The sequence below is a fragment of the Lycium barbarum genome, chromosome 6, assembly GCF_019175385.1.
Source record: "Lycium barbarum isolate Lr01 chromosome 6, ASM1917538v2, whole genome shotgun sequence".
Classification (NCBI taxonomy): Eukaryota; Viridiplantae; Streptophyta; class Magnoliopsida; order Solanales; family Solanaceae; genus Lycium; species Lycium barbarum.
This window is the reverse complement of record NC_083342.1, coordinates 118629246-118640322: the sequence shown is the minus strand read 5'-3', so window position 1 is coordinate 118640322 and position 11077 is coordinate 118629246. Positions and strand designations below refer to the sequence as shown.

Sequence of the window (11077 nt, the reverse complement as noted above, 5' to 3'; positions counted from 1 at the left end):
ACCCAAGTTGTTTTCTCAATGCTCCCACCTAGGTTTGATCCCTGGTGGTTGGGATAAAAAAGAGATGGCTAAACCACCAAGCCAAGTTTGTGAAAGTGACGATGTAAACATATTTTATTATATATAAAGTTCACTAATGTCATCTAACTTGTTTTCATAAATTAAATTTCAACCCTTGAAATTGACATTCAAAACATCACTACCACTGGATTGCCATCTTGAAATATATTTTTTATCACTAGATTTTTACTAAAGATGAATGAAAATTGTGCACCAATTTGGGGCAAGATTCAAATTGAATGGGAAAAAGACGTTTTTATAAAAACCGGCCCGGCCAAACCGCCTTGTAGCAGTTTGCGCAGCTAGATCTCGCAAAAATATGCAAAATTAAAAAAAAAAACGCGTAAATCGGACGTCCTAGCGCAAAGTTATGACCTTTTAAATTTTCACCAATTTACAACTACTTTTTCTCCGTATACTCATTATTTGATAATTTTATCTTGTTTTTATAACTACTTAAGTCTACTGGATAAAATTTTTATGGGACTTGCATAACGCATTAATTTACTGCTTATTCAAACAATTTTTTTTAATAACACTTAAATCAAAACTGCCTATAAAATAAAACACTTAAACCTAAAGACAATAAGTTTCCAAACAAACAAAACTTACTTCGGGGCACTTTACAACCCTAAAGCGACAATCCAAACGTTTACGTATACTTGATGTATTGAGCCTACATTATTATTCGCAGAAAAAGATATCAAGTTCTATATAAAAAAATTAATATTCTGGGGTTTTGAAACATGACTAATATTGGTCAAAGTACGAAAAAAATGTGAAATTTCAAAACTTTAAAATTGTACAAAAAAATATAACCCCTATTGCGTACTAATTTAGTGCGCAATAGGACTTAACTGTAAATTTGCAGTTTGGTCCTATTGCGCACTAATTTAGTGCGCAAAGGTTACTTTGATAACTTTGTTTTTATTGAGTTATTTTGATCCCTACAATCACTTTTGGGTCATTTAAGTTACGCACTCGCTCAGATTGGTCTCCAATAATTTTAAATTATTTATATTAATCCTTATGATGTATATGAAACAGTTGAATACTTCACCTGTATTTAAAAATCTACTGACATTTACTCGTCTATATTATGAAAATCCTACATATATAATGACTGATAAGTTACATATACACCCCTGTATTTTAAAATCAAACCACCATATCTCTCCCTTTTAATAGTTGTTTCGTTTTTCCATCCTTTTTATTTATTTATTCCCCCACCCCCAAAAGATAACTTTTTACATTTTTCTAAGAGAAAAATATGTGACCCTATTTATCTAAGATAATTCTTTTCATATTAGCATGCATAACAATTGAAGATTGTGCCTACTTGGTTGTAGCCTTGTAGGTCATCATTGTAGACCTTATTGTGATATGAGAGAGCTTTGTGACAGTTTACTATATACCAGTGAGTATAATGCAGATATTACAAATATAGAAATTTAGAGTCTGGAACCTAAATGATGCAGCGTTAAGTAAAGGTGTCCATAAATACTAGGCAGACTCCTCACTCTTACTCTATTCTTTCATCTTTTCCATTTTCACTATTGCTCCACACTTGGCCAAAAATTAGTCATGTCTTAAGAGTTAAGAGTAACAAAGGAGCGGATATATTTCTAGAGGCAAATCAATTTGGAGTGCAGATTATTTTGCAAGGGGAAGCAACATACACAAGAAGATTCAAAAGATTTTAAAACTAATAAATACCTTTTCTCTTTAGTTTCTTAATTAGAGAATTACTATATTCTAATCTATCATTTAATGTCATCAGTACAGTAATTGTTCCTTACTAATTTAAAGCATATATACTAATAAGAGAAATAAAATATTCATAAAATGCAGTTCATGATAAGTTAATTTTCCAGAAAGAATTTGAGATATAACGTTACTACTCCGTACGTTACGTAAAATCCCAGGGGATTAAAAAGGGAGTTACATTAATTTGTAATAGTAGAAAAGAGCATTAAAGAGCACATTTCTCAAAATATAACGACAATTTCTCATTAATGTGACTATTGTCTAAACTATAAAAGTGTCTAAAATTTGATACAATGGTGAAAAAGGCAAACATAACTACAAAAACATTCTAGATATGGAGAAGACATCCCTCAAGTTGGTTTATACTATGGCACTTTTTATTGTTGCAATAGGTTTGTGACTCTCTCTTTCTCTCTCTCTCTCTCTTATTTTCTTACATATCATGAAAACGATGACTAAAAATATTTATTTACAGGTTTTCTATGTTTCGAAGTAGAAGCTGAACTGGTATGCTCTACAGACGCAGATTGTGACTACTTAAAAGTATATAATTGTAAACCTTTTTGTGATTGGGGAGAAGTTTGTGATTGTATTCCATATAAAAAAGAAGATCATGGTACTACAAATACAAACCAAGATCTAAATTTATCCCCCGTTTAATTTTCGTTTTGCTAATTTTTCTAAATAAAGAGGTGTCTAAGTGGAACCTCAAGCCAAGTTCAGGTGCCCTCGTATGTATTTGGCCATTGTATTATGATATTTATTCTTATAATAAATAAAGTGTCACAACTTTCGTATCTGCAATTTTGGAAGCGTTTGTCAGGCAGAAATCAAGCCAGGACCATTTTGAACATACTGAAATGAACTACTAATTAATTAAGAAATTGCAATCTTTCTCTCTTTGTTTTTCTTCCTAGTTTTCTAGGTTTTTTTCTTTATTCGGACGAAAGGTAGTTGCAAAGCGTTGGCTGATTTAGAGTTTATCGAACTCTTTTATTTTATTTTTTAATAATTTCGGATTCTAGCTAGAATATTTTTAGGGATATACAGATCACACTCTCATTGAGCCCCCAAAATAACGTATTTCAATTTATTCTCCTTTTCTTCAGGCACATATGCATTATTTATCCTTTTAATTCAGCTGAAATGAGATAAAAACAAAAGAAGATGGAAGCGTAACTATTACTATAACTCAAGTTTTTAAATTATTGCAAGTAATAAGAAGTATTCTGGTGGCAGGCCAGCTAGGTCTCTGTGCCTACTGCCTATGGGCATGCTAATTACTATCTGAACTGATGTTCACGAACTTCACGTGTTAACTGAAATTAGTATTTATTACTCATATTCAATTCTCTTCAGAAAAAAGCCATACAAAAGCTATTTCATGCTTTCAGGCCCCAGAAATGACAGAAGAAATTTCAAAGAAAGGGGAACAATCAATTGTAATAGTTTAAAAGTGATGCATTTACTAGGAATAACAAATTGGGCATACAGGATGCGGAAACCTTCATTATGTGTCTCACACAATTGACATTAGTTAATACGATACATTTTGTATCTCACAAAAAGATGGATCCAAAAGTATAATATTTGGGTCCACTTTTTTATGAGATATAAATGTCCAAGGTGAGACATAATTAATTTTTTTAAGGATGGGCAACTGAAGCCTTCATCTGCAAAAGTTTTAACATTATTCTTTATTTTCAACACGTCCCGTCCTGATCCGCATATGAGCTCTCTTGCCCGGTACCCGCACCGTGCTTGTCCATACATTCGAGGTCCTCGAACTATTTCACAAAAAATATAATGTCATCCATAGTAAATTTATACTAAAAGGAGAATTTCCCTTGCTATTTCCAATCATTATTATACTAATAATGAGGGCCATCCCGAAGGCTCATGACTCAGATTGGTAATCTCCATTGCACTTTGAAGGAACGGCTGCTAAGGTCAACCCAAGTGGTCTAACTTATGTGATAATTTGTTGGTTGGGTTATTGCATTCACGCGGTCCCTGCCCATTTTGTTATTTACAGAAAAGGGCCAGATATAGCGTAGCATGGACCCAAGTGGACCCATTTACCACACCCACCCTCTGAGAAGAAGATTCAGACTAGTCACTCCTAATATTTAGCAGTATAAGAAATAGGAGAAAAATGAAGGAAAAAAGAAATTATCACAACTAATTCAACCCACATTTTACCTATATCATATATATTTACAATCTTGCAGCTGTATTAACACAATTCAATACAACATTGTTACCTTTTCACCTAAATCTGTTTTATATTTACAGTTAGCACCATCGTTAAGAAGCTTCTGAATTTGAGACAGAACCAACCCCAGGATTCTCGCAAACATTGCACCGGCAAACTGGGCATACCCTGGAAAACCAGAAAGTAGGAAATCAGTACAAAAGTGAGGCACAAGCTACATCTCAAAGAATTGTCTGAACATACCGGTTTACTTCCTTAAGCCATTTATCGATACAATGCATATGATATTCATGGCGGCAAGGGAGGACCCTCAGTTTGTCACCCTCCTCATACTCGGCCAAACAAATGTGGCACCTACAAAAACAGCTTACAGCTTATTAATACAGAAAAAAAGAAACATAAAACTTCACTTTGGCCACAAAAGAATGGATGTCATTGGTGGCCATTATCTACTCTCATGGCGCACAGATATTTGACATATGGGGTTTTAAGAATAAAATTGGCTGAATATATTAGTTTGATTAGGTGTCAAATTAACTGTTTAAAATGAGGAAGGTAGAACAACTGAAAAGATGTCATAATCAAGTTTAAATTATTATTAAGTAAAACTAGTTTATATTAGTTCGAATTCTTGGAGTGAAAGATATTCTCCATATAAGGGTATGAGTCAATATTTTGGGAGAGACCAAAACGAAAAAAAGACCTGGATATTTAAAGTGATAAGCGACAGGGTATATACTTCTGCGGAAAATTCAGTGTCGTAACTGAATTATAAGGCTGTCAAGCTGTTTACGTTTTTTGTCCCTTGGAATCCAAATAGAAAGGTCAGAGACTACAGAACGGAAAATTTGCCCATCAACACTATTTAATGTTTAAGTACATCTTTGAATCTGTAGAAACTTCTGGAAATGGCAAATTTGCTGCCATGTGACCAGCAGGTCAGGGGTTCAAGCCGTGGATACAGCCCCTTGAAGAATTGCAGAACAAGGCGCCCTTCACCGGACCCCGCATAGCAGGAGCTTAGTTCACCGGGCTGCCCTTTTTTTCTGAAAATGGCAAATTTGGCGGACTGAAATTTTAGCTTTGAAACTTGGCTAGCCCAACCTAGTGATCATAAGGCATGGTCCACTTAGAGTTGAAACTTGCAAATAACTGATCAAGAGAGATTCTTCAGTTTAAAAGGTAGCCTTTGATAGATGATAGAGCAATGGATACTCGTGAAAATAAACTGGGAGTAAAGCTCATAACCCCGCAGGCAGAGAATTTTCAGCATGTTTCTTCTGAAGACTGCCCAAGGATCTAAAATCCGGCTATGCCTTATGTCTAACAACTGGCTAAAAGGTTGGTTTTTTGGATCCCATTACATCTAAATAAGGCGTCAAATCAATCCAAAGAGGGAAATTTATGTGTCAAAAGTTCAAGAAAAAATAAAGAGAGATCAATTTTATTTTTTTAAGTTCTCCACAAGCATGCTAAGCCATAACTCATGCATGACAACATACTGCAGTAGTTGACCAGCAATTTCAGCTACCAAAGCAAATACTATTATTTGGGGGTGTTTTTTTTTTTTTTTTTTTTGGGGGGGGGGGGGGGGAAGGAGCGGGCAGTGCCAACTACCGACTGCTAACATGTAAACCTTAAGAGGCAAGATAGCTCAAGCAAGCATACCGCATATCAACTATTCAACTAGTTAAAAAGACATACTGTTGGACATCAGTAGGAGCATTGTCTACAGCTTCTAACTTCTTGTGATACTTGAGAGGAAACGAGTCCACAACAGAATCTGGAGCTGGAAGTGAAAGCGTAGATAGTGAAAGTGTGAAAGATTGTCGATGAATCTCATCCAGCACCTACAGAAAAGAAACCAAGCCATACACTAAATATGTCAGCTCAACGTGCGCTCACATAAGAAGCCAATTGGAGATACCAGAAAGTACTAGCAGGTCATAAATATTGAATGAAAAAAATCAGTAACCCTGAAACCCTCATTCCTTTAGCCTTCAATCTTTGCAAGTAAATTCACTAAGTATCCAGTATACCAATCTTTGTGTCTATAGTACACCATTAAGCAGGCATAATGCTATTAGTGCGGAGTGCTGAACAATGTAAAAAAGATTCTTCTAGGTGAAGGTGCTGAACACTGCAAAATTTACTAAAGCCAGACTAGGGTCTCTGCAATCAAGGAAACTGGCAACAATCAAGCGTCTTCTGAATAGCAAAATGTGTAAGTTGGATGCATTCACGCTTTCAGCTGGAATTACTATATAGGGTTCTTAAAACTGGAGAAACGGATGTCACGCATTTCTACTACACTCGTTGAGTTTTATTTACCCTTGGCTACCTATTTCCCAAGAAATAATGCAGATGCAAAATTTCTTTAGAATGGACAAAATCCAGCAACATAGGTCAGTTTAACTTAGATTTGATGATATTTTCAAGCTGGGAAAATTAACAACAGTAGAGTTTTTGACGGATAAAAATCGTAACTCCAATCATATTGACTCAGTATGGCAGGGTTGAAAAAAATATATCAAGAAATTGATGGGATTGAAAAAATTAACCTCTTCAAAACTTTACAATGGCTAAGCAGAGATCAAAATATTTGATATTTCCCAAAGTGGTGCAAAAAGACATATCACAGCCATGACAATATCATAATACTTTGTGTAGCACCAGCAAGATCCAAATGGTAGTCTAGCAAAAACATACCAGACAACACAACTTCCTTTTTTAAAAAAACTTTTCTGGAGTACATCAAACCAAACTGGGTGGTTCACAAATGGGACAAACTTTTGTAGAGGATATTTTAACCAAAGATTAGTAAACGCCTAATCAGATCTGCTTTATTCTGGTTCAAAGGCAAGCCAATTCCCAACTTACAGTACAACAACAAATGGGGTCTTGCATCCCTCAATCTAGAGTTAGACATACTCCCTTGTCAAATAGCTTTTTTATAATTCATTCTAAATCTCTAGACTAATGTCGGAAAATAGGGCAGTAGATTAAGTAGCACGAGCTGATGGATAAAAAAATACAGTAACTTTTCTAGTTCCTTTCTTATTTCCTTCCAAGTGCTTATATGGAAATAACAGTAGACATTCTCAAATTCCACAAACAACATTGAGAGTTCTTTGTAATAATTCTCTTGAATGTGACTTGAGTAGGGAAAATACTAAAAGAAGGATGCATAAGATACATAGAGAATATTCTTAAGTTGTCTTTCCTAACAAACCACACCCACTAGAATTTGAAACTTAAGGAGGACAGTATATGCTGGAGACATACCTCAAATAAGGCCTCAGCAAGCATAATTATTCGTGAAATACTTGCAAGTGTACTGAAATCTTCAGTTGTGAGTAATGGTTCACACGAACATGTACCATCAGGATGAAGGCCTGATGAGCAAAGATTTTGCTGTGGAACTCGGCTACCACCGAGGCCTTCAAGAACTCTTTCAGATATCTGTATATGAAATACAGATAGGTTGTTGGGACTATCATTAGTGAATTCTAGGTAGGGAAAGAAGAACAAAAGAAAACATGATATTAAACGCCCCAAGAGAGAAGTGCTATAAGTGCCAAGTAGTCCGCATTTAAAAGTAGCCTCACAATGCTACAATGATCAAAGATAAAGTTAAGATGCATTTTGTGCTCATAAAAAGATATAGAATCATAATTACACATTTGTGCAAACACATATTTGCTAAAAACACCAAAAAGTTTAACTGAAAAAACAAAGATTTTTTTTAATTGCTGCCATCTTAAGCATTTACCTTTGATTTTTTCAGGTAAGACGACAGTACGTCCGTTAATAAAGAAAGATGTACATGGAAAAGAAAGGGAAAATTAGCTGAAACCAATGTTTTTCTAAGATTTTCTACTGGAACTAGTGGAAAATATACCCAATACGGAATATTAAAATGAGACAAAATGCAAGTTAACATCTACTAATATAGTCGGTGAAACATATATATGGATGATATGCCCCGATAATCAAGCTTTAGAGAGAGTAAGTAGACTAGTAAGTATGACATAAGAGGGCTGAAATTAATTAACCATCATAACAGACCAAAACCTCCTAATAAGCAGACTAGTGCATTTACCTTCTCCTAATATGATTCAGGTTCACTATAATCAGGGGAAAAAAGTTTTTTAAGCTAAACCTCCTTTCCTATTAAGAAAAATTATCGCAGGGATTGTCTATATCCACCGCAAACAGCCGAAAGCATTAGAGTAACAGATAAAGTTCTTGATATATTACCTCAGATCTTGTTGGCTGTCTTTGTTCACTTCTGCGATGATTTCTACCAGCCCCATAACCAGAATCAAATCCACCAACTCCATCATAATGGAGATCACCATTAAAATCAATTAGCCATCTGTCACGAGATCCTAGATCATCAGCATGACCAGTAGCGAAAACAATGGTTGGAGAATCACTATGCCTTCTTAAACTGCGTCTTGATATAGCATCCCAAAAGAGCCTCCTACTGTTTCTTCTTGTTTCTTGAGTGCCTATATCAGCAATGCTACTAGCTAAAATGTTGGAAGAGATACTCACCACATCAACATGTAGCACATCTTGAGTGGAGGTTACTCCATGCTCACTATCCAACAAAAGAAATCCTGAACTTGAAGTTGTTGCTTCTTCAGAGGCATCACCATTGTTAAATTGATGCCTAGGTATAGAGTCGGAAGCAACAGAAATAGATCTAGAATCAGAACTTGACTCAATATGTACATCCCCCTGATTCTCCATTGAATCCACAGGTGAACATGAGCTTCTGCACTCCTCTGGCACACTGTGAGGGTCTTCAGTATTCAAGCACGTCAAAGATTCAGTACTAACGGCTGCAGCCAAGCTGCCTCTTGCCTGTGAAGAGACCAATTCTTGAGATGGTTGTTTTTACATATGTAGTAGCTATGGAACTATTCGTCCAAAATGTGGAGTTATGGACTAAAATAAGAACTAACCTGGTCACATATTGAATGTTTGTCATTTGAAAGGCATGCACTATTGATGCTCACTTCGGCATTTATCAAATTATATTCAACAAAAGCATCCTGAATAAGACCACTAGTGCTTTCTGATGAGGATCCAGTCTCAAGTTGAGTAGCATGACCAACTTCTGAACTAAATGTTGAAGATTCTACTACAGAATTACGGGAAAAATCACCAACGAGAGGTTGGGGATAATCTTCAAGCTGTACAACAGAGATAGAAAGATCATCATTGACGCTAATAACACGGCCAAACTCTGAAGAAACTATAATCAAATGCTGTCCAAATTTTTAAAAAAAAAACCCAGCTCTATCGCCTTGTAGAGAGTGCGAATTACCATAGAGGCGAAAGTTTTTTTCTGATTTAGCTGTTTAGGAGCAATACAGTCTAATGAAAGGCATTAGAAGCCCTTTTTTAATTAGAGAAGTGAGCATGATACACATAGCCTCCTTACAAGAATGTTAGCGATGCAACGTTCAACAATTTGTGACCTTAAAAAATAGCTAGAAGTTATAACAACAAAAGAAAAACCCATAGCTGCATAGTACAAAAGGACAGAACAAAGGGAAATGCACGACAGTATAGCTGCACCACCAATTGTTAAAAAGCTTGCAGACTACAACTTCCACATCTTTGGTAATATAAAAGATGCAAATTTGTTTAAATGGATTAAGAGAATTTGTTTCTGGTAAGAAATGTCAAAACATGTCAAAGCTAAAAGGGACGTTCAAACTCAGGACTAGAGCAACAATGAACACGGTTAAATAAGCATCTAACTTTCGAGCACGAAACACTAACGATATGGCTTTATTGCATTTTCTTAAGTTTAACAAATTCAGCTAAAATGCCTTCTTAGATATCCTTGAAAAACTCCACCATCATAAATGAACTTACCAAAATGCAAAAACACAAAAACAAGCCCATCATGTCACCAATTAGCTGCCGCTATATCATTCAGGTCCATTACACCAGTCCCAATTGGAAATATAAAGGAAGAAAGGGACAAGACAAAAGCAAATACTTGACAGCATAGCTGCACCACCATTTGATCGGAACGCCTATCCATTACAACATAACACATATTTGGTGATTTAAAAGATGTAAACGCATTACCAAAATAGTAACATATTTCATAGATAAAAGAATGTCCATATACCAGAACTATAGCAACATCGAATACCTCTCAATGAGCATCTAATTCCCAACCAAGTAACAAGAAAAACGTTGGAGCTTCTATCTCTTTATTACTAGGTTCTATCAATTCAGCAACAACACCTTCATTTTAACTATAATAAAATAGATTTCCGCTGTCATTACTGAGTTTATCAACTGCTAGAAAACAAAAACAAGCCCATTATATCACCAATTATTTACCAGAAAACAAAAGAATCAAGAACATTTAGGTTCACTACACCAGTCCCAATTGGAAAAATTAAAAAAGGAAAAAGAAAAGCAAAAGTCAACTCTGGATTTCAAATTTAACTACTGGTATCAGTAGCAACCCCTTTAAACAAAGGGAATCAAATAAAGATCATAATTTTAAGTTAGCCAGCAAAATACCCAAGCAAAATAAAGGGGGGGGAAGAAAAACAAAAAAAAAAAACAATTGAAGCAAAACCCTTTTTACCATGATCACAGCTTGTTAGTACAATCAAAATCATCAAGAATGCAAATAAATAGGCACCCCCAAAACAAAAACTAACAATTTTCCCTAAAATACACAAAAATATAAAAGTTAGGTAAAGATTGAGAGAAGTGCCTCATGTGAAGTGGAGGCACCACAAAGGAGAGAAGAAAGTTTGAGCTTGCTCCGTTTGGGTCTTGACCCCGACCCCGAACCCGACCCGGATGATGATGATGCTCTTATACGACTGTTGCTGGAACCCATAATTCCTTGCAGTAATATTTTTCTTGACAAGTTGAAATAATGGAAAGAATGAATGAGCAAAATTCTCAAATTAGGCTTCCTATGATGGTGGTTTTTTTTTCTTTTTTGGTTATTTTTAAACCGTTGCTGCACTTATCACACGCTGA

General features: G+C 35.3%; 1 protein-coding gene across 2 annotated transcripts; it reads right to left on the bottom strand.

Annotated features, from left to right (window-relative positions):
- Positions 1 to 3983: 3983 nt before the first annotated feature.
- On the bottom strand, positions 3984 to 11077 carry LOC132645841 (uncharacterized). 2 transcript variants are annotated; one of them, XM_060363079.1, is made up of 8 exons: positions 10224 to 10779; positions 9938 to 10101; positions 9016 to 9246; positions 8303 to 8914; positions 7328 to 7504; positions 5747 to 5892; positions 4286 to 4396; positions 3984 to 4210 (listed from the first exon to the last, which is right to left on the bottom strand). In XM_060363079.1, exons 2-8 carry the CDS (start codon positions 9968 to 9970, stop codon positions 4135 to 4137), a joined length of 1386 nt encoding a protein of 461 aa, XP_060219062.1. In that variant the 5' UTR covers positions 9971 to 10101; positions 10224 to 10779; the 3' UTR covers positions 3984 to 4134. The 2 variants fall into 2 exon arrangements, with proteins under 2 accessions (XP_060219062.1, XP_060219061.1); XM_060363078.1 differs by lacking the exons at positions 9938 to 10101; positions 10224 to 10779 and adding an exon at positions 10803 to 11077.

Excerpts from the sequence above, each read along its gene's own strand:
- LOC132645841 (XM_060363078.1), bottom strand. The coding sequence starts at position 10,931 with ATGGGTTCCAGCAACAGTCGTATAAGAGCATCATCATCATCCGGGTCG. Across the intron at positions 9,247-10,802 it reads GTGCCTCCACTTCACATGAG|CTTGAAGATTATCCCCAACC; the intron begins GCACTTCTCTCA and ends TCTGTTGTACAG. Across the intron at positions 8,915-9,015 it reads AACATTCAATATGTGACCAG|GCAAGAGGCAGCTTGGCTGC; the intron begins GTTAGTTCTTAT and ends GTCTCTTCACAG.